This window comes from Engystomops pustulosus, chromosome 9 (genome assembly GCF_040894005.1).
Source record: "Engystomops pustulosus chromosome 9, aEngPut4.maternal, whole genome shotgun sequence".
NCBI lineage: Eukaryota > Metazoa > Chordata > Amphibia > Anura > Leptodactylidae > Engystomops > Engystomops pustulosus.
The window spans coordinates 86812054-86835397 of NC_092419.1; the positions used below are offsets into that span (position 1 = coordinate 86812054).

At 41.2% G+C, this 23344-nt stretch overlaps 1 protein-coding gene across 2 annotated transcripts; it reads left to right on the forward strand.

Moving 5' to 3' along the window:
- The first annotated feature begins 40 nt into the window (after positions 1 to 40).
- On the forward strand, positions 41 to 15874 carry BRCC3 (BRCA1/BRCA2-containing complex subunit 3). 2 transcript variants are annotated; one of them, XM_072123146.1, is made up of 8 exons: positions 41 to 175; positions 1697 to 1816; positions 4367 to 4454; positions 4544 to 4632; positions 6509 to 6564; positions 8724 to 8855; positions 12271 to 12314; positions 15413 to 15874. In XM_072123146.1, exons 1-8 carry the CDS (start codon positions 71 to 73, stop codon positions 15562 to 15564), a joined length of 786 nt encoding a protein of 261 aa, XP_071979247.1. In that variant the 5' UTR covers positions 41 to 70; the 3' UTR covers positions 15565 to 15874. The 2 variants fall into 2 exon arrangements, with proteins under 2 accessions (XP_071979247.1, XP_071979248.1); XM_072123147.1 differs by lacking the exon at positions 41 to 175 and adding an exon at positions 304 to 399.
- Positions 15875 to 23344: the final 7470 nt, after the last annotated feature.

Sequence of the window (23344 nt, forward strand, 5' to 3'; positions counted from 1 at the left end):
GCCTGTGCGACGGACATTTCCTGGAACGCAAACCTGGGCACAAGAGCTGCGGTATACTAGACATAGCAAGATGGCGGTGCAGGCCGTACATATCGAAGGAGATGCGTTCTTGGTTTGTGTGGCTCATTCACTGAGCACAGAGCGAGAGGAGGTTATGGGCCTGTGTATAGGGGAGGTGAGACGCTTCTGTGTATGTCCTGCAGCCATGAGCCAATCAAAACAGTGCTTTCATTACAACTGGCGGTGGAGAGCTGATACCTGGAGGCTGATTGGCTGCTTTCCCGATGGCTTGTGGTGTATTAGACAGGACTGTCCATGTCCCTGTTTTTGGTGGAGATCTAATTTCTGGGGACCTCTTCCTTATTTCATCAATAAGGAGCAATGACACATTGTAGTGCTGTAATCACATTATAATTATAAGTATTCAGTATCATACAATGCACTTGGAAGGCAAAAAAAAAAAAAAAATTGTGCCATTTTGTACACGAAAAAAATGTATTTGATTTGCCACATTTGGAACAAATAAGTTTTTCGTACTTGGTGTACGGACCTGTGAAAGGTGTCATGTATTATGGGACAAGCTGATGTTTTCTTTGCTACTATGTTGGGGACTTTAGAACCTTTGATCTATTTTTATACAAATATTTGTATAAATTTGTGTCATCGGCATTTGAGTACAGCGCAGGGATTCGCAGGGCTGTCTTATGCCCTGTGTGCAGCTTAGTCCCATTCAGATGAATATTGATAAGCTGTAATACCACGCACAGCCACTATACAATGTGTGGTGCTGTGGACTGGAAGGAGAGAGGCCATGTGGGAGTGTATCCATGCAATTTGTATTACATTTGGGGACAATAAGGTGTATGTGTAGTATCCTTCCCTGACAGCAGCTAGAACCATGGTCACTGGGGGGGCATTTATGATTGGCTTTGCACCAGCTTTTATTTTTGTTGTGCCATATTTATATGTTGATGCTACAATTTGCTTCCTGAAACTCCGTTTTTTTTGTGTCTCTCAATTTGGGTCCAGCTTTTCAGTCCTGACACTTTTCCTGCACTTCTGGATTCCTGAAACTTTTTTTCATAATAAGACAAACAAAAAGCAATCAACTTTTGAACCCTTTGTGCATGTGGAGCGCTACGATTTGTAAAGCGCATAAAGCTACATAAATAAAGATTATTATTATTTTGGACACTTATTTGTACATCTTCGGTGCGCCAAATACATTAAGACCGTGCACCACAATATATAATCACAGTGCAAAACACAGCTAAAATCGAACACCAGAATTAAAGGGGTTGGCCACTCTTAAACATAAATTGCCCATGTGCCTTTACTGCCTTAATTATATTCCCTGAATGTTTACCAATTGATTCATTATACCTGATGCTTCCTTTATCACTGTGTGCACCTTGTGGGATCTTTGTTTACATGTCTGAGATCTGATAAATAGGAGGGACCTGTAGCAGGAGATTATGACTCCTCCTGCTCCCCTCTCCCTGTGTGTCTGTCAGACACACAGTCCTTTAGAACTGTGTAGAGGTACTGCAGTCTCTTCATACAGCTGATAGACGGGGTGTTCAGTTGTCGGACCCAATCTATTATATACCCTAAATGATAAGTTAACAACAAGTAATCCCTATACCGTACATGTTACCACTATTACTAATAATGTATTCTGTTGAATATTTTTCAGGTTGACACTCAGAGAGTTGTACACATTCACTCGGTAATCATCTTACGGCGGTCGGACAAGCGGAAGGATCGAGTGGAGATTTCGCCTGAACAGCTGTCAGCGGCTACTATAGAGGCCGATATATCCTTTCTTATAGGCACATACAGTACCCTCACACGTCCAACCTCAAATATGGCAATGTGATGGATACAAAGGCAAACTCTTTTAAGAGTCAATTGACAATTTCCTAAATTTTCCTAATTTAGCAATGGCAATAAATGTTTAAAGCCATCTCCAGAAGTGCACTGCACATAACATGAATTGTGTGTGTTGAAGGCTAACAACCAAAAAAACCCTGTAGAGTGTGTAGAGCAGACATGTAAAGTGGTGTAACCATACCTTTGTGTGTTATGTAACTGAAAATGGTTATATTGTATTAAGGATTGTTGCTGGACTTGATGTACTGTTAGATTGCTACAGTATAGCGCCAAACCCCTCTGCTCTGAGTGACTTTTCCACTGTGACCTTTTACAACACTGTCACAGCTCTTACTCAGAGCAGCTTACTCGGAGGGAGTAGTTCAATGTCAACATCGCACAACACAGAAGTCTGAGAACACTATGTCAAGTCCAGCTGCAATCCTGGAATAGCAATCCAGTCCTGCTGTACTAACAGCAAACAGAGCTATGGTTACACAGCTCTGCAGGGCTGCTACCTCCAAATGTCCACAGGTTTGTGTTGCATCCATTCTCCATTTTTGAACTTGTGGGGGAATCCGTTTCCATGGGCTCCTTCTCTGATGGTAAAGAATCTCTAAAAGCTTGTAGTTTTCAATACACTGTGGATTCCTCTTGCTATGTCTACATGATAGGTTATTGAAAAAGTTATATAGATCTTGTTACTGTCTATATTTTTCTACATAGAACATGGATGCCTTAATCTTTCATAGACAGATGACTACTGACAGATGATGAGTTCCATTAATAAGGGCCGGTTAACATCACCACTTGGCCTACATATATGTGCCTAGATAACTGGGCTTGGTCTACATTCACACGAAAGTATGCTCGCTGGGCCGTAGCCGGGCAGGCATACGTCCGGCGCCATGGAGGGAAGGAGAGGTGACCATTCTCCATAGAAATGCACGGCGTATGGGCCGTAACATGGGGAAAGATAGGACATATCATATCTTTTTCCCAGGTACGGTGGGTACAGTGATGCACGTGTGACAACGTATCGCTCCGTTTGGCCATTGCAGTCTATGGGGGACGTATGTACAAGCTTGCGACCGTACATATGTCCCCATACCGTTGCGTGAATGAAGCCCTATTCTTAACATATCCATAGGCTGCCATTAGCGATGGCTGGTTAGTATGTATCACATATCTTTAATATGGTTCGATGATATTACAGGCGGTCCTCTACTTAAGAACACCTGACTTACAGACGACACCTAGTTACAAACGGACCTCTAGATATTGGTAATTTACTGTACTTTTGCCTTGGGCTACAATGATCAGCTATAACAGTTATCACAGGTGTCTGTAATGAAGCTTTATTGTTAATCCTGATTCTTATCACAATCCAATATTTTTAAAATCCAGTTGTCACAGATACCAAAAGAATTCTGGCTGGGGCTACAATTATAAAATATACAGTTCCGACTTACATACAAATTCATCTTAAGAACAAACCTACAGAACCTATACTGTACGTAACCCGCCTGTATTACCTGTGTTTGCAGTGTCATTAAGCAAAGAGTCTCCACAATTACTGCTCTGTGACTGCTCCAACTTCTCTCTGATAGGGCTCCTGTAAAAAGAAAAAAAAACTTCTGTAGTGTGTGAAGGTAAATCTACCATCAAAATCCAGTCTGATAAACCAGGGACACTTACTCATAGATCCAGGCACCATGACTTCTTATTATATTTGTCATCCATGGCCTCCTTCCTTCTAAAATCAACTTATGCTGGTTATGCTAAGTATGCTAAGGAAGAGCTCTCACCGTGTTACCAGAGCCCCTCAATGCTGCAGATTGACAGGCTGTTGTAATGAGCAGAACATGTCTCCCCCCAACCCTTCTCCATCTTCCCTCTGCCTGTGTAATCCAGCAGCATCAGGAAGTGCAGAGGAAGTGGAGTCATGCTGTGCTCATTGTAACAGCCTGTGAAGTTACAGCACTGAGGTGCTCTTGAAACACCCACCAGAGCCTTTCAGACTCATTACTTTAATTATAACAGTTGATTTTAGAGGAAAGGAGCCATGGATTACATATATAAGATTACCACAGTCACAGTGCCTGGACCTATGAGTAAGTGTCACTGGTTTATCATGATGGAGTTTGATGGTAGATTTCCTTTAGCTTTCCATGCAGATATAAATTGGGGATCCATTGGTTGTGAAGATGAATACATTCATTGTACAAACATGGTACTGTATGAGAGCACCCATACAGAGTACAGACGTCTGGATTTGGAGGGACAATGTTTCTGGATGATAATATTTACTACCTGATGCTACTTACCTGAGCTACTAATACTGCAATATCTGTGGTTTGTGTGCGTTGAAGTGGATGATGCTGTATTGTAAAGCGCTACAGAATTTGATGGCGCTATATAGATAAAGATTATTATTATCATTATTATCGTAAATCTTCTTCACTCTGGCGAGTCTGTCTTAACTCCTCTGCACAGATTATCAGAGATTACTGGACGTCCTATGAGGGTTGTGGGCTGGTATCACTCTCACCCGCATATCACTGTGTGGCCGTCCCATGTTGGTGAGGAGTGAATGAATATACATGAAATAGAGACGTAAATAGGGAATAGGTTTATTTATTTGGTGTTCTCTTGTGTCATTGTACTACAGATGTGCGCACCCAGGCGATGTATCAGATGATGGACGTTGGATTTGTGGGATTAATCTTCTCCTGCTTCATAGAGGACAAGAATACGAAGGTAAGTTTTGATATAATTCATATCCTAATTTATATATTTCGGCCAGAAAAAGAGAGTCCTTTTTATAAGAAAAATAAGCCATTAACAGCTAAATGAAGAACAGATCCTGCCTCAGGGTGTAAGTCTGCTTGGGTTAGAACCACTAAATCAATGTGGTGCAGCGAGCTGTCTCGTCGCTCACTGCGTATGATGAGACCCACACAGATCACGAAAACAAGGGGTCCCAAGTACCTCCATCAGACCCCTCGTTGCTCCGTCAGACTAATGGAGCAGATGGCCCGCGCATGACTGTTCTGCTCCATTAATCTCTTTGTAGAGCGGTCATGCGCGGCCGTCTCCTCCGTTATTCTGACTGGGCAACGAGGGTCCGACGGAGGTACATGGGACCCCATGGGACTCCTCGTTTTCATAATCTGTAGGGGTCATGTTACTGGGACCCCCACTGATCAGCAATATCCACAGGATAGGGCCTAACTTTTGTTAGTAGGAAAACCCCTTTAAGCCCTTGTTTCTACAAAAAAAAGTTTTAGAATGTCAATGGAGCCCAGAGCCCCACAAGCTGATTTTTAAAACTTTTTTTGGAAAAAAAAACAAGGGCTTCAGAAGCTAAAATAGGAGGAGATTCTGAAAGAGGGGGCACATACCAGTAATGTCAGTGTACTGGGTTTTACAATCCTTCATCCTGGTGGTAGATTTTTTTTTAAGGTCTGCCAAAAATGTAGGTTATTTTTGTGCAACTGATTCCTATGAATTTTATACAACAGGAGGGGACGGAAGTGGTTTTGTGTCAAAAATTTGCAACTCTTTGAATAGTCACTTGTCAAAAATCGGACTTAAACAACTGGATTCTAGTGATAAATGTGGCATGGTAGGAGAATTGAAAAGTGGTTGGGAGGGTCATCATTTTGTAGGACGCAATACGACCGCACCAGGATAGGAGAACTTTAGAATATTCTGCTAATTCTTTGTCTATTTTGTTTAATAAAGGGATATAATTATATTTGTATAGATTTTTTGTCGGGAAAGCCAATTCTATCCCTAGGTACGTTATATGCTCTGGCTGCCAGTCAAAATTAAATTCTTGTTTTAGTTTATGGGTAATTTCTGCTTTTACATTAACTAAGAGGGCTTGGGATTTGGAGTTATTTACTTTATAATATGAGATTTCCCCAAACTCATGTAGGGTTTTCATTGCCTGTGGTATAGATTGTTCAGGTTTCGTTAGTGAAAGAATTAAATCATCTGCGAATAGCGATAATTTGTATTCTTGCCTTCCCACTTTTACACCTGTGATATTTTCTTGATTAATACTCTAGGCCATGTAACGTTATACTGTTTTAATGTTTATTGTTACATTGTTTAAACCAGGAGTCGATGAAGAATAATCAATACTATGACCTATACGACACATAATATCTTCCCTGTCATTTAGATCATCCTCCTTTCTATGTGTATGTATATGCTTTGTAGTCACCTACAATTTATGTTTTCTATGGTATTACGTTTCGAACTATCGAACTTAGATACAAATGTCCAGAACTAATCGAGCAAGAAGTGTGATGTCGGGAAAAGCAGTGATATTCTTTGAGCTTTCTGTTCATTTGTTACTTAAAAAGATGTAATAGGTGCCCACGGGGCATATATTGTCTGTTAAATTTCTTATGGTTGTAAAACTAATAAAAAATGTTTAAAAAAAAAAAAAAAAAAAAAGAAAAGTGGTTGGAATATGACTGGTCACAAAAATTTGCAACAATTTGGTGTTATGAATGAGATCTTATCCACCAAGGGAGAAGTAACCTTGTATCTTCTGATTTATTGATGATATTTTTTGCTAATTTAATTCAATATTTCTCATTCTGATTTATTCCCTCCACAGACAGGACGTATTCTCTACACGTGTTTTCAATCCGTCCAAGCACAGAAAAGCAATGAGTAAGTCACCTGAAAGTCTAGGGGTGCACAGAAAATTTGTCTCAAACACTTGTCATGCAATCTCTGGTATTGCAATGTTTATTGCAGATAATAAATGTTGTAGTGTGGCTCCAGATACCAAAAGAAACGTTATTTATCTTATTTTTCAACTCGACTACATCCATCATCTGTGATGAATACGAAACCCTGCTATCTTTGGTCACGCAGTGGGCGCTGAAGCCAGAATCATGAAGCCCTACCCTACAATGGTTTGCAGTAGATGGGGATGGAAATTTAATAGTTAAGCAAGACTAAGGGTACAGTCACACATCGCATTTAAGGCATGCGTTTAAAAACGCATTTCAACAGTTGAAGAGGGATTTGCCTAAGTAAACAGTTGTTAACACTTGCGTTTACAAAATGCAAATGTTAACACATGTTTTAACACACCTGTTAACAATGCATAAACTGGTGTGTTTTGTAAACGCAAGTGTTAACAGCTTATTAATTAGGTAAATCTCTTTGGCTGTTGCATGCGTTAAACGCAGTGTGTGACTGCACCCTTAGGGTGATGTCAGACGTGCCGCTTTGTCTGCGTTTGCGTCTGTGTTAATTTAATGCAAAACACCGGCTGCTCGTTGCCCAATCGCAGGCGTTTCCATAGAACCACCGATGCGACGGGCCGCCCCGGTGGGTGCGGCTTTGTTTGCATTTTTAAACGCAGACAAAGCGGCACGTCTGACATCACACTTTCTGTTGCAGATTTTGTTAATGCCGAAGCTAAGAGTGGCCCATGAAAGAAAAGTGTAAACGGAAGACTGAACTTTATTCTCTCTTGTGGTTGGCATTGACGCTACAAAATTTCAGCAGAAGGTGGCTAAAAACCACAGCAATGCATAGCAGCACCCTGATACTTTTTCAACAGACAGGGACTCCTTGCATCATATTTCTGTATGATGCAAGGACTCCGGTCCAACACATTGTGCTCTGTCCATGCAATCTGGGTGTGGTTCCCAAGGCCAAGTTAGTTTGACTGCAGCGGGCCTAAGTGACAGCACTGATGAGTTCAAGAGTTTAATGGGACATGGTAGCTGATAAAGAAGTATTCCAGGAATTCGAAGTGTATTTGCCCTTCTCCACCATCTGTTCACTAACGCTGCTGGGCCAAGTATTGGTAGTTGCTCAGAGGGTCCTGTGATGTAACTTGTTCTATGTTATCGGGACATGCTGAGGCCACTGATTGGTCGAGCAGACCCTGTGGGTTTGCGGTGTGGCGTTCAAACCTCTGCAAGCTAAAGCTTGTCAAAAAAACCCTGGCGCAGACATTGAATAGTCTGTCCCCAACCTCAAAGGAGTCTTCCTGCTTTGGAATCGCTTGGCAACTTTAACACCGTAACGACTTGTGACGTATCTGTAAGTTATGAATTGGTTAAGTCTGTATTGAATGGGCTGAGACCCCCTGATACACACCGAGAGCTAGACACTTTATGCAGTTAATACTTGCAGCTGACATCCGCAAAATGTGCTGCCATCAGTGGCGAAGGTTAACACCTTAAGTGCCGCCACCCAATGCTGGTGCTATTTAAATGGCTGTGTTACATGGGCACGGCTATGTGACCTCATTGGGAAGGGGGGAGGCAACAACCAGTTGCTGTGAAAGCTGGGAACCTCGGCAAAGGTCCCATTTCTGTCATAGAAGGATCTATAAAGGAGTCTGCAGTTGGCATTCTCTTTTACAGATTCTATTAGGGTCTAGAAAAAAGTTAAAAAAAAAACTTTAAAAAAACCCCCAAAAACATTAAGTTCAAATCATCCCTCCCCTATTCCTTAAAAAAACCCCAAAAAATTAACAAATAAAATAATAAACCTGTTAGGTATTGCAGCATCCTATAAGTCTTGATCCATCAATATCAAAAGCTATTGGAGTCATAATAGGGTGAAACAAAAGGCTTACATTTTTTTTTTTTTAAATCTATCAAAACATATTAAAACCTATAGAAATTTGCACCGACCCAACGAATAAATTATAGGTGACATTAAGAGCCCACAGTGAAAGCTTTAAAAGAAAAGCCCACAAGAGATTGGGGCTAATGCTTTTTAGCTCAGTAAACCCCTATATATGCCTGTAATTTCTTTTATTGCTATTTATATGTTTCATATTTTTTTTTTTTTTTTAATAGATATGAAAGAATAGAAATACCACTTCATGTTGTCCCACATGACACGATCAGAAAGGTTTGTCTGGAGTCGGCTGTGGAACTGCCCAAAATACTGTGCCAGGAGGAGCAGGATGCTTACCGCAGAATACACAGGTATCCAATAACCTCATTCTTATAAGGGGTTCGCCCATGAAAGAAACTTCTCAAATTATAACCCCCTAGTTATGTTTACACCATAAAGATGATTTTTAACCTCTTACTCAGCAATAAAACTAGTAAAATTGTAGTTTTTAGATCCTATCACTCAGTGATGGTCAGTGTAAGATTCCAAAGCGTGGGAAGGGACTCCCTAAGCAGACACTTCATGATTCCTCTAGTGCTATGAGATGCTGTGTGCTGACAATGTGCTCAGATTATCAGTGCAGGTTTATGTACACTTTAATTTCGCCTCTGAACAGTGTACTAGTATCTGACACATAGAAAAAGATAGATGAGACAGATCAGAAACATGAGATGTATATAAGACACAACGACAAACTCAACTTTGTTGTTTCACCTAATCGGTGCGACAGAATCTCCACTGCTATGTCACCCCCTCCCCTGGGATCCAGATCTTATCTTGTTTGTAGAGCTCCTGTGTCCTCTCTAGGAGGCAGACAGCACTACAGACACAGGCACTTCCTGGTTCATCAGCGTGTGCTTCTAGCAGCATGCCTGTGTCTGTAGTGCTGTCTGCCTCCTACCCCTCTCCCTCCTCCTGCAATACAAGAGAAGCTAAAGGAATCTGCTGATCATAGTCAGAAGATATACGGTCGAATCCTGGGGCAACCAAATTGTAAACCCCAGGGCTGATAGAGACAGGTTGGAATTATATCTGTGAAATGCTGCATTTTTGTTAACACATTCTCTACTTCAATGTTATTATGTGTTATCCTGAGTATATTTAAGAATCTTGTCCTCGTGGGACGTACCACCATTAGATCAACATGGCCAGTTTGGTGCTAATGCAGCTCCATTTACTTCAATAGAAGTAATCCATAGAAATAACTTTTTTTTTTTTTAATTCTCTTAAGCATTGTCCTTGGGACCTTTAGGTGTAGAAGCAGTAAAGGGATCAGTTTGCCCGTATTGTATATTTAGTATTACAGGATAAATTGGTATTAGAATAGAGGTGACAGTGAGACCCATTTTACACTGTTAGAGCATAACCTTCATCTGAGATTTTTTTTTTAAAATATGTGTTTGGGGATGTGGTGAACATTTTTCTAATATACTTCATTAACAAATTCTGTTTAGTTTGTGAAAAATAATCAAGCTTCTTCCCTCCCTTAGAGATGCACATTCCAGCCTGTACAGTGTTTGTATATGGAGGCTGCATGAGCTCACATCGTATCTCCCTGTGTTTGGTTAAACATCTCTGAGAAGGGAGGATAAACCCCTTTCAGCTTTGTGTTTGAATATAGTGATTATAAAACACTGCTTGTTATATGTAGTCTGTCCACTAGAGGTCTCTGCAGGATCACAATGTAAGATGAGGAGCACTGGAGGAACATGATTCAGATTTGAGCATTCGTTTCGATGAATGTACTAATCCATTCGCGTCTCTGCGTAGAGATATTTTTGATTATATTATAATATTAATATAATATCATTAATATAAATAATTATTGTTGTATTATCTGAATCATAATGGCATCTTCAGGGGTGGATAGCCCCGGCACCTCTGAGGACACCGCTAGAGGGTTTTAGAGTTGATAATAACGGTGTTGGGTGCGGATCCTGTCCGCTCTACTCTCGCCATACAAAGGAGCACAGTGACTGATCAAATGGAAATGTTAGAATTTGCTCTCATTCTGTCCGTACAATAGTTAGTTGCTAGTCAGAATCCATATAGAGACCGACACCAGTATAACACACCTTTTACTATGACTCTATGGCCTCCTCGGAGGTCCCGGGGCTATCCATCCCTGAGGATATCACTGACTCAGAGCGGTAATATCTCTAGACATAGAGAGGAAAACTAATTTCACAAAATACTGCCCTATGGTGCTGCTAGGATCACAACAAACCTTTAATCGGCACTACTTCATGTATAAAATATACCCATTATTTACATTGCTAACAAATATTATAGGAGTTGTATACATAAGTACCTATAACAGCAGTGTCTATCACTGTAGTATACAGAGGCCATCGCTCAGGGTCTGAGCGCCCTATTGTATATCTCACAGGGAAGAACTACTGACAATATACAGTAGGTGTAATTGGTGCAATGGAGTGTATGGCTGCAGTCCCCATCAATAACTCTTCTTATTGTAGCACAGCACCCTGGCTCACATTGCTGATAAAATACACCCAAGGAGCCCCCCCATCATGTTTCACTGGCAGTCCAGCGTCTATGGGGGAATGGGGCTACCATAGTACTTAATAGCCCCCATCCCCTCATGACGCTGGGTTGGCATAGAGAAGAGATGGAATAGTATATCCGTCAAAACTAATATTGTAAGTGTTCAGTACAGGTCAGATATCTGCCCTCCAGTGCCCCTTAGATTACACTGTCATCCTGCAGAGCCCTCTAGTGGACAGACTAGATATAACAAGTGGCGTTTTCCACGAGTATTTTCCGTAAACTGCTGACATCTAGTGGGCAAACTTCATATGACAACTATTGCTCCTAATGAACACATTGATAGGCTTTTTTTTTTCATTTACATGAACACATACAGGCGGTCCCCTCCTTAAGGACACCTGACTTACAGGCAACTCATAGTTACAGACAGACCCCCTCTGCCCACTGTGACCTCTGGTGAAGCTCTCTGGATGCTTTATTATAGTCCCAGACTGCAATGATCAGCTGTAAGGTTTCTGTTATGAAGCTTTATTGATAATTCTTGGTCCAATTACAGAAAAAAATTTTGAAACTCCAATTGTCACTGGAGCAAAAGAAAAAAAATTGTCTAGAACTTCAATTATAAAATATACAGTTTCGATTTGCATACAAATTCAACTTAAGAACAAACCTCCAGACCCTATCTTGTACGTAACCCCGGGACTGCCTGTAAGGATAAGTCTGAACATATGAACCCACACGTAATATTAGGTTTGTGTTGCTTGATTTAATCTAGTATAGAGGTGAATTTGGGAGTATATCGGCAGGTAAGAATCGCCTGCCGTTACTGACTTGCAGATTCTTTTTGACTTCACAACTGAAAATTTGCTTTACCCAGTAAGCTAAGGCAGAAATATATGTATATATGTATGTATGTGATAAAAGTATATAAGGGCAGCACAGTGGCTCAGTGTTTGGGTGGGTTTCCTCCGGGTCCTCCAGTTCCTCCCACACTCCAAAACACACTAGTCGGTTGATTAGATTGTGAGCCCCATTGGGGACAAGGACTGATTTGGCAAACTCTGTAGGGCTGTGTAATCTGTGTGGGCTGTATAAAGAATTATAATAATAGTAATATATCAGTCATTGGTTCTGAGAAAAGGTTTGTTCTATGGTTGGTAGTTTTGCTGCATATTTCTGAGTTATTGATCTCAAACTTTATTTTGTTTTGATCTTTAGTCTGGGACATCTGGATTCCATTACCAAGATCCATAATGGTTCTGGTAAGTAATAATATGCTATCGCTCAAACACCTAATGGTTGATTTGTATAAACCACTCAAAAACTCAGCATATGGTGTTTGTGGATGGCATTTATAGACGTCCCATTCACTTTACTGTGACTGTAATTTGCTTCAGTTATCACAACAATGTGGGAGAGACTTATAAAATCATTAGGTATCTAGGAAGGAAGCTACAGTTTCACTGAAAGAATATCTGTGTCCTTCCCCTTGCAATTTTACCATATTTTATATAGTACAGATGGTCCCAAACTTAAGGACGCCCAACTTACAGACGACCCCTAGTTACAGACTCGCCACACTCCCCACTGTGACCTCTGCTGAAGTCTCTGGATGCTTTACATTTCTTTCAGGCTGCAATGATCAGCTGTAAGGTGTCTGTAATAAAGTTTTATTGATAATCCTTGTTCTTATTGTCACAAGGACAAATTTTTTTTTTTTTTCTGTAGTTACAATTATAAAAGATACCAGTCCTGACTTTCATACAAATTTGACGTTAAGTACAAACCTATCTTATACGTAACCTGTGGAGCATCTGCATCAGGGTCGCACAGGCTGTACAACTGTCCAACAAAACTGGATAAAATTGTACATAAAACTGTACATATCAACATTTATATCATGTTAAGATTTTTTTTCTACCTGCTGAAAATTTCTTTATTACTGTACTGTAAAATTCTGATTTTCAATTACATATACCAGTACGGTTATATATATATAGTATAATATTAGTCCATAGGCTATTTTTGGACTATAAGACGCGCCACAGATTTAGTCCTCCAAAAAAGGAAAAAATCTGTTGACTCCTTTCTCTCACTCACTTTGGTCTGCAACATACATTCCCATGAACACACTCAGCACTGCTGCATGTATCCATACACACACACTTCTTCTTACGCCGAAGGGTTTAAGGACCTTGCAGGGAAATCATGTTATCAATGCTTATGACATCACTCTTGGTCCTGTAGCGATACGTTGGCACAGCATGGAGAGGACCGTGCAGAGGCTCTGCTCTCTCTGAGTGAAACTCTCTCAGCGCTTCAACTGATCTCCAGGACAGGGTCAGAAGGGTCTGGCGGTGCTGGATCCTTCTGATCTTTGGACTATTAAGATGCAGTTACTTTTTCCTAGCACCTGCTTAACGGTACTTATGGGAGGGATTCTCCAACTTCTAGAAAAAAGGGGGAACAGAATTAAAAGAGGGTCCCTTCCCCTCACTCCCCAGTTGTTTCCTGTGCCTTAGGGTACATGGAATGATGCTCCATGGTAGCCGTTGTGCAGGATATAATGCAGCCTACTTGGGTCTTGACGTTGCAGATGACTTAAGGGCTGTGTATGGAGAGGGATCTGCGAGGTACTCTCGACTCTGAGCTGAAAGTGTTCCTTCTCGAAATTCAAGGGAACATGTGAAAGTCCGGACAATGCCACTTCGGTGGCATACATGAACAAGCAGGGTGGAACCAGAAGCGCTGTCCTAAGAAAAGTCTGGCATTTGAATATCTTCTCTTTGTCTGCAGTACATCTGAAGGGGCGCATCAAAGTGGATAATCTCAGCAGATTCAGTATAAGGAAGGAGAAGTTTTTCTCCTCCTTACAAAGAAATGGGGAACTCTTCTCCACGGAACATGTAGGTATCAACATTTTTCTCCCTGAACAAGGAAGACAACCCAAAGGGGGTAGATGCGCTGTCACAATAGTGGCCAAGAGGCCTCCTATATGCCATTCTCCTTAATCCAAAGGAAATCCAGAAAATCACACAGACAAGTGATCATGATGACACCTTGCTGAAACTTTTGGAGCAGAATTCCAGTTGAAGAAGATCTTCTTGCCCAATGACCCCTCTACTTCATCCAAACCTACGTCACCTGCAGAAGGGGTTGATAACAAGCACCCTTAATGGGCAAGGATCTCCATGCCAGACTAGCAGATAACCCTTGGATCAGAAGATTTATAAAGGCGTCACAAAGATTTCAACTGTTCCCCCTTGAGACCTATCCATGGTGTTAGCCTCCTTAACCAAAGAGCCTTTTGAACCAATATCAAATATCTCTTTAAAACATCTGACAGTCAAAACTTTTCTTCTAGCAATAACCACCACCAGAAGTGTTAGAAATACCGTTTTTCTGGTGCAATCCACCTTACATGGAGATATTTGCAGACCAGATATCTGTCCCTCATTGACCTGGATTTCTCCGTAAAGTGGTATACAAATACCACAAACAACGCTGCCCTCCTTCTGTGCTACACCTAAGGCTGAATTTGCCTGCAAACGATGGAGCACTAGTCCCGCCATAAGGTGATTACTCCTCTGTTACTCCTCCTTTCAGTGGCATGAAAACTACTGTTACCGATAATTGCTTCTTTTCTTTTTGAATCTATTAGAAGCCTCTGATAAGGTCCTCTGATATAAACTGGGGCCAAGGATTCTACATAGTGTCCTGTGCCTAAGAGGCGGGAATCCATTCTGTTGCTGCTGTTGTGGAGGTTACAGAAAATCCAATTACCAGTAAGAATAATTTTCATCTATTAGCTCTTCTTTTTTTTTTTTTCCCCTACAAAGTACGTCTTATAGTCCGAAAAATATTTTGACATTCATGTCTATTGCTTTATGCCTCTTAATAGTTTAAGAAGGCGAAGAAACATACGGTATTCTTTATTATTTTTCATTCTGGGATTCGGTAACATACGAAGCGACATACATCTAGTTTATACTTGGAGATTTTCATTGTGTCCCAAAGTCCTTCATAGCATGAGAATACATTCAGTACAGGCAGTCCTCGGGTTACATACAAGATAGTTTCTGTATGTTTGTCCTTAAGTTGAATTTGTATGTAAGTCAGAACTGTATATTTTATAATTGTAACACCAGCCAATGGATTGTTATAAGAACCAGGATTAATAATAAAGCTTAATTACAGACACCTGTGATAACTGTTATAGCTGATTATTGTAGCCTGAGGCTAAAGTACAGTAAATTACCAACATCCAGAGGTCAGTTTGTAACTAGGGGTCGTCTGTAAGTCGGGTGTCCTTAAGTAGGGGACCGCCTGTAACTTGTGTGTATTACATGTTTCCTTGCAGTTTTCACTAAGAATCTATGTGGTCAGATGTCGGCAGTTAGCGGTCCACTGCTACAATGGCTTGAAGATCGACTACAGCAGAATCACCAACGCACCCAGGAGCTACAGGAGGAAAAGGAGAGGTTGCTGCAGGAGTTGGAGAGCCTGGATTGATGTCTTCATAGACTATGGCCAGTGTCTGGTACTGCAGTTATCAGCCGTTGAATGCTAACCACTCAATAGAAAACTATGGACCTCGATTTTTAGGGTATTAAAAACTGCACAATACTTAACTTGAAATTGAAGTTCCTGGATTAACGTTATATTAACCCGACGCATGTTTATTGTGTTGTCGGGGGGAAAAAATATTACTTTTTTGTTAACTTTATGTTGTTTTCTTTTTGCTAAATGCTCCATTTTCTAAAACGTTAATTTGTTGCACTGTAAATGATATTGTGTAGAAAATTAAAATTTTATAATGTACCACCTTGCGTACTCGCTTTTTAGTCACTCGTGACGTAGTAGGAAGTAGGTTAGAATTAAAGATGTAGTAATGCAATTATGAGGTGTTTTGATGGAAATAAGGGTCACCACTAAATGTTATAAGGGGGTCAAGCTCAGAGGAAAGGTGTAGAAGGGGCTGAATGGAGAAGAGTTCAATTGGGTTATATCATACGTGTTTTCCGGACCACAAAGCTCACCGGATTATAAGGCGCACCATCAATAAATAAGGCACATCGGATTATAAGGATGAATGACCAGCAGGTGGCAGACCTGTGCATGGTTCCAGGTAGCTGTTGTCTGTAAGTAGGTTCATATATAAGGCGCACTGGACTAAAGGCGCACCTTTGATTTCTGAGAAAATCAAAGGATTTTTTTGTGCGCCTTATAGTCGGAAAAATACGGTAGGCCTTTCTGAACATCATGGGGAAAATTCATTATGACTGCCGTCATGAACACCAGTTTTCCCCCCATCTGGCGGTCCTGCTCCTGTATCTACTAAGAGCCTCAGCCTCAAGCTCTGCCGTTTTGGACCTGTAGACCAGGTTTGGACTGGCAGAGTATTTTGCTATAGTCTCTGCCATTTTTCTGGTGGAGACTACAGTAAATGTGGTAGGTTCAAGCGTTTACGCCCCGACCACCCACCCCACTGCTCTCAGCCCCGACAAGCCCAAAGTGGCCTGTAGGTCGGAGAAGCCCAAAAACCATGTGCTGTTAGAGCACACTTGAAATTGGGTATTTTAGGAAAGAAGCTTAAGTCAGGAGAAGTGCAATCCAACTCGAGAAAAGTATTGAAGATGAGATGAAATGGAAGGTTTGGATGACTGAGGATGTTGGTCTATAAATTCTGTCAATAATCTAAGTTTATGTCCACTTTCGGGAAATATCTGATATTGATCGTGTAATGAAAGGTTATACAACTTTTTCATATGCTTTCTGCATTAATTCCTTTTTTAGATCTCTGCTTGCTGTCATTCAATAGGAAACTTTGTTTACTTCCTGTAGATAAAATCCAGTCCTTGGTCATGTGATGTCACACAGATGCGCGAGTCGTTCTAACACACAGCTCACTGAAAGCTTCTATGTTTACTACCAGGGGACAGAAATCTGACCATGGTCACACAGGTGCACGGCTCGTTATAGCACAGAGTAATCAGAGATGTGTGATAACAAGCCGAGCACCTGTGTGACCATGGTCAGATTTCTCTCCACTGTTAGAAAATATAGAAGCTTTCTGTAGCAGAACAGCAAGCAGAGATTTAGAAATATGTGAGGAATTGATACAGAAAGTATATTGGAAAATTGTATAATTTTTTTTTTTTTTGTTTTTACAATACAAACAATAAAATGAATTTGCTGAAATGGGAATAATCCTTTAAGCATTGGTAGTTAGAGGCAGGCACTAGAGGGCAGTGCAACACTGTAAGAACCTAGTTTGGGAAGTATTAATTGTAACATCCATGTCGGCTACTGTTACGTGGTGGAGGCACCAGTGTAGCAGAATTTCAGTGAATACTTTTTCTGTTTCCATTATGAGAACAGGAGGATGTGTCAGGAAAGTGACTGAATAATGGGAGTGAAGGACATCTGAGTGACACATAAGTATTAAAATGCATATATTATGATGTTATCTGAGATGTCATGAAATGTGTTAAATACATGTGTTTCTCAGGTTAGAGATTGGACTAAAGGTACGATTTTTTGAGTGTTTAAAGGAGATCTACCAATAAAATCAAGCATGATAAACCACTTACTCATAGAGCCAGGCCCTGTGACTGTGGTAATCTTCTTATATTTGTTATTCATGGCCTCTTTCCTTTTAAAATTATGCTAAAGAACCAGAAGGGCTTTAGGGGCATGTTGTAGCTTCAAAGGCTGTTACACTGTACTGGAGCACTTCCACCCTCCAACGGTGTGAGATGACAGCAGGCGGAGGGAGGGGAAAGCGCCGATGGAGCGGGGGGAAATGGGTGACCTGCCTGTGAAACTGCAACACTGAAGGACTCTGGAAATACCCCACAGAGCTCTTCAGGGTCATTAGCATAATGTTAAGATGTAGAGATAAAGGGGACCATGAATAACAAATATAAGAAGATTACCACAGTCACGGTGTCCGGATCTATGAGTCAGTGTCCCTGGTTTATCATGATGGATTTTGATGGTAGATTTCCTTCAAACAACCAGGATCCCTGCCTTCTGGTTCATTAAAAGGATTTCTCACCTGCGGCTCCCGACGTTCCATATAGAAAATTCCTGCACTCCGCTTCTGTCATCTACAACTCGGCTCCTGCCAGCTACTTGTGGACCTGTGGTTTGGTCACTGACCACGCTGGGGAGGTGAGTAACCACTGGACTCCAGGTACTGATTCTCTCCTATTTATGTATAGGGAATGTTTGCCGGGTATAACCTTCTCCAGATCTATCAGATTTCAAGGCTGTCTGCATTGAGTTTCCGCTCCCTCCAAAGATTTCTGATTGGGTTCAGGTCTGGAGACTGACTAGATCACTTTAGGACTGTGATATTTCTTACGGATTAGCTCCTTAGTTGCCCTGGCCTTGTATTTATGGTCATTGTCATGCTGGAAGACCCAGCCATAACCCATCTTCAATGTTCTTAGGGAAAGAGGTTGGGAAAAACCTGATGATACATGGTCCCGTCCATCCTTCCTCCAATACTGCTGTAGTTCTGTCCCCTTTGCAGAACAGCCTCCCCCAAAGTACAATGTTTCCACCCCCATCCTTCACATTAAGACAATGGGGGACATTTACTTAAAGTGTCGGTGTCTGCATTGGCTTTGTTACCGACCAGCTCTCGGAGAGAAGATACACATTTAATATTGTAGAGCTGTGCAGAGACATTTCTGGCGCCGAGACCATTTTCTGTCCCCGAGACCATTTTCTGTCCCTGGGACCAAAATCTGTCCCGAGCACCAGAAATGTGTCCAACAGTCCCTGCTAGACCAGTTTTCTTTTGGTCTACTTTCCGCCAGTTTACAGCGCCCAAAAATGGCTGTGACACATATTAATTCTGTCTGAGTTTCCACTCCGCCAAAGCCACGCCCCTTTTCGGAGAAGAGTCGGAGCAGACGGAAAAAGTCATTTTTTCTGCCCCCGACAGCTAATAAATAGGTCTGAGAGCAGAACATGTGGTGAGAGCGCCACAAAACTGGCGGAAACGCCATAGTAAATGTCCCCCAATGTTTTTGAGGTTGGCGAGTGGAGTTTGATGTCAAAAGTTCTGTCTTGGTCTTTCATGGCTCCTCTGGATCATCCAGATGGTCAGGGGCTCATGCCAGACATGTTCTGGTGTGATCAGGGGGACCTTGTCCACCCCTGTAGTTCTGGGATGATTCCTGACATTACCCCATGAGGCGAGATCTTGCACGGAGAAGATTGACAGTAATCTTGTGTTTTGTTCACTTTCTAGTAATTGCACCAATATCGAATACCTTCTCGCGAATTATGATACAAGGAGTGAATAACACGTAAAAATATTAAACACCCATAAAATAAGAGAGGCTCTGGAAGGCTTCAATGAATCATGGTAACATGGATGTGACAGAGGCAAACTAACCGATGACAGTAAATTAACCATATTCTACAATACAGTAGCATTACAGTATATGGTATCCGCAATCAAAACCCTGAGGGGGTTAAAAAAAGTAATACTTTTCCGATCACCCCATTTCCCTAGAGCCAAAATAAAAATATACAAATGTAAAAATCTTGTGTATCGCTGTCACCAAATAGTGAAAAAGTTATTGGTGTCAGAATATGGTGAAACAAAAATATTTTTTTAGTATAAACCTGTATAAATTTGGTTTATAAAAAAGGGTGAAAACAGATCCCCCAAGAAAATGCTGTGAATGCGCCCCCCCCACCCCAGTACCCAAAGATAAGGGACTCCTTTAACCCCATAGCGCAATAAGACGTACCTGTACGTTTTATTGCGCATGGGGTAGTATGAAGAGGGTTCACGGGCTGAGCCCTCTTCATACACGCCGGGTGCTTGCTTCACAATGAAGCAAGCACCCGGCGCTAACACCCGCGATCGGTGCTTGTACCGATCGCGGGTGTTAACCCTTTCATCGCCGCCGGCAAAGTTGCCGGCGGCATTAACGAGCCGGCGGCGCGTGGGCGCCGCCATCTTGGCTCCGATCACCGCTCCCCGTGACGTCATCGGGGAGCGGCGATCCGTTGCCATGACAGCCTCGGATCACACAATGATCCGAGGCTATCATGTTTTAGGCCATCTATAACAATGTGCGATCTGCACATTGTAATAGATGGTGTGCAAAATCCCCATATACTGCCATACTGTAGTATGGCAGTATATGGTAGGATCAATCAGACAACCTAGGGTTAAAGTACCCTAGGGAGTCTGAAAAATAGTAAAAAAATTTAATTAAAAAAAATAAAAAATAAAAAATTATATAAAAAAAACCTAAAATTTCAAATCACCCCCCTTTCCCTAGAACTGATATAAATATAAATAAACAGTAAAAGTCATAAACACATTAGGTATCGCCGCATCCGAAAATGCCCGATCTATCAAAATATAAGAATGTTTTTTTACTGCGTTTAACCCCGTAACGGAAAATAGTGCCCAAAGTCGCAAATGGCATTTTTTTGCCATTTTGAAAAATATAAAAAATTCAATAAAAAGTGATCAAAAGGTCGTACAATTCTAAAAATAAAAGCATTGAAAACATCATCAAAAGTCGCAAAAAATGACACTACCCACAGCTCCATACACCAAAGTATGAAAAAGTTATTAGCGCAAGAAGACGGCAAAATGAAGAATTTTTTTTTTTGTACAGGAGGTTTTAATTTTTGTAAATGTATGAAAACATTATAAAACCTATGCAAATTTGGTATCCATGTGATCGTATTGACCCAATGAAGAAATTAGACATGTCATTTGGAGCGCACAGTGAAAGACGTAAAATCCACGCCCACAAGAAAACAGCGCAAATGCGTTTTTTCACCATTTTCACTACATTCAGAATTTTTTTCCCGCTTCCCAGTATATGGCATAGACAATTAAATGCCATCACTATGAAGTGCAATTTGTCACGCAGAAAACAAGCCATCACACAGCTCTCTACATGGAAAAATAAAAAAGTTATAGATTTTTGAAGGTGGGGTGTGAAAAATAAAGACGCAAAAACGAAAAAGGGCCTGGTCCTTAAGGGGTTAAAGGACTATTCCAATGTCAACCATTCACAAGTGAAATGAGTATAGCCCCGACTACGCTGAGGTAGTTGGAGATGAGAAAACATCTGAGGTGAATGAGTTTCAGAAATAGCGTGGCATAATAACGTGGCTTTGCCATTTCTATAACTCCTATTCCCCTTTATGGTAATTATGGAAACTGGGTGAGACTGGTTTATTTTTATATCTGCCTCAAGCAGCCGAGATGGGTAAAGACGCAGAAAAGTAGGAGGTAAGCTAGATCTAGTCAGAGACCGCAACGCTATTGAACGTGGCTTTCCCGAACCTTCTTGACTTCATTATCCAGCGGCCAAGGAACCTGTGCATCTAACTGGTAAGCATCCACCACAGATGTCACCTCATGGCATTTAGTAAGTGCGTGTTTGTCCCTATGAGGAGACTGGGAGTGAAATTAACCTCCGTTCAGCCATTTCCTGTTGCTAAGGAGTCAGGGAAACTCTCCAGTTGTCTGTATACTGACAGATTGCTGGAAAACAGGAAACCTCTCCTATTTTCCTGTCCTTATCAGAAGGCTCAGGCTGTGTTCACACATGGCGTTTACTTAGCGTTTTGAAACCTGATACAACAGCTTAGTTGAGGGAATTTGCGCAATTACATTGGTGGTGGTTTATCAGAAGTGTTCAGAGAGCAGAACTGTTCTATTTGCCCATGGCAACCAATCAGAGCTCAGCTTTCATTTTCCCAAAGCCGTTTATAAAATTAAAGCGGAGCTCGAATTTGTTTCCACAGACAACTTGAACAGTTTTACCTCAGAAACCTTTGATGAATCTCTCCCAATGGGTTTACATCCTGCTAATACCATGTTGACTTAACACTTTTGTTTCCATTAGCATCTACAAAACTATGTTAATAGCAATGTCATTAAGCAAATCCTCTTTCCTTGGCTATTGTATTGCATTGTAACCGCAGCCACAATTCAGTTTCCTGTCGTGGGTCTGGAGGGGGATCAGCAAAAACACCCATAAATAATGGTACCTGTCATGAAGATTTAGGGACACAACCCAGCACCACACTGATGCACTCCTATATTCTGGAGGATTGTACAGAAAATAAATTTACTTTAAATTCTATATTCAAATGACCGGTAAAGAGTCACAGGGGTGGAGCTAAATCGCATTGGGTTGTCCCAGAGGGCTGGTACATCATCATAAGCTACTTTTATCAGAAGCTGCCCCAATGCGTTAAAGGGCATCTACGACCAGGAAGAAGGACTGTATGCAAATGAGCCTGGGGGGCTCATGAGCCCCCCAGGCTCATTTGCATACAGTCTTCCATCCTGGTGGTAGATGCCCTTAAGGGGTTGCCCACTTTTAGCACATTACAGTTAATAATTTATAATGTTTGTGTACTGAAAAGTCAATACATTTTCCAATACTTTTTCTGTATCAATTCCTCTGTTTTCCATATCTCTGCTTGCTGTCCTGCTACAGGAAGCTATTAGGTTTACTTCTTGTAGATAAACACCGGTCCCTGGTCATGTGATGTCACACAGGTGCTCGTTAGTATCACACAGCTTTGATTACACTGTGTTATGACAAGCTGTGCACCTGTGTGACATCACATGACCATGGACCGGTGTTTATCTACAGGAAACAAAGCTTCCTGTTACATGACAGCAAGCAGAGATCTTGGAAACCATGATGAATAGATAAAAAAAAAAAATATTGAAAATTTTATTACACAATTATTTACTGGAATGTGCATATAGTGGACAATCCCTTTTCATGTACCTTCTCTATGGTATATATCAAACCAGGAGACATCTCAGCGTTACACTCCTCCTACAGGACTCCTTACAGGTGATTTGCATACAGCATTCTGCAGAATTCAGAAGCTCCCGCAATATAGTCTGAGATTACAGTGATCCGGTCACCTTCCTTCATAACTGGTTAGCTGCTTGTAGATTTCCATCCCCTATTGCAGTGATGGCAAACCTTTTAGACACCGAGTGCCCAAACTACAACCAAAACCTGCGTATATTTCGCAAAGTGCCAATGCGACAACCTGCTCCGTCACAGGTTTAAATTGTATAGGCACCTAAGGACACCAATACAGTAGAAAGAAGGAGAACAAGTTTGGATCATCTTTGTAGCTTCCTTCTAAGGAAGGCAAGAGGCCTTAAAGGGGTATTCTCATCTGGGGACTCACATTCAGTTTCATTAATCTGTCATATATAAACATTTCTTCAATTGGATGTTATTAAAAAAAATGTTCCTGT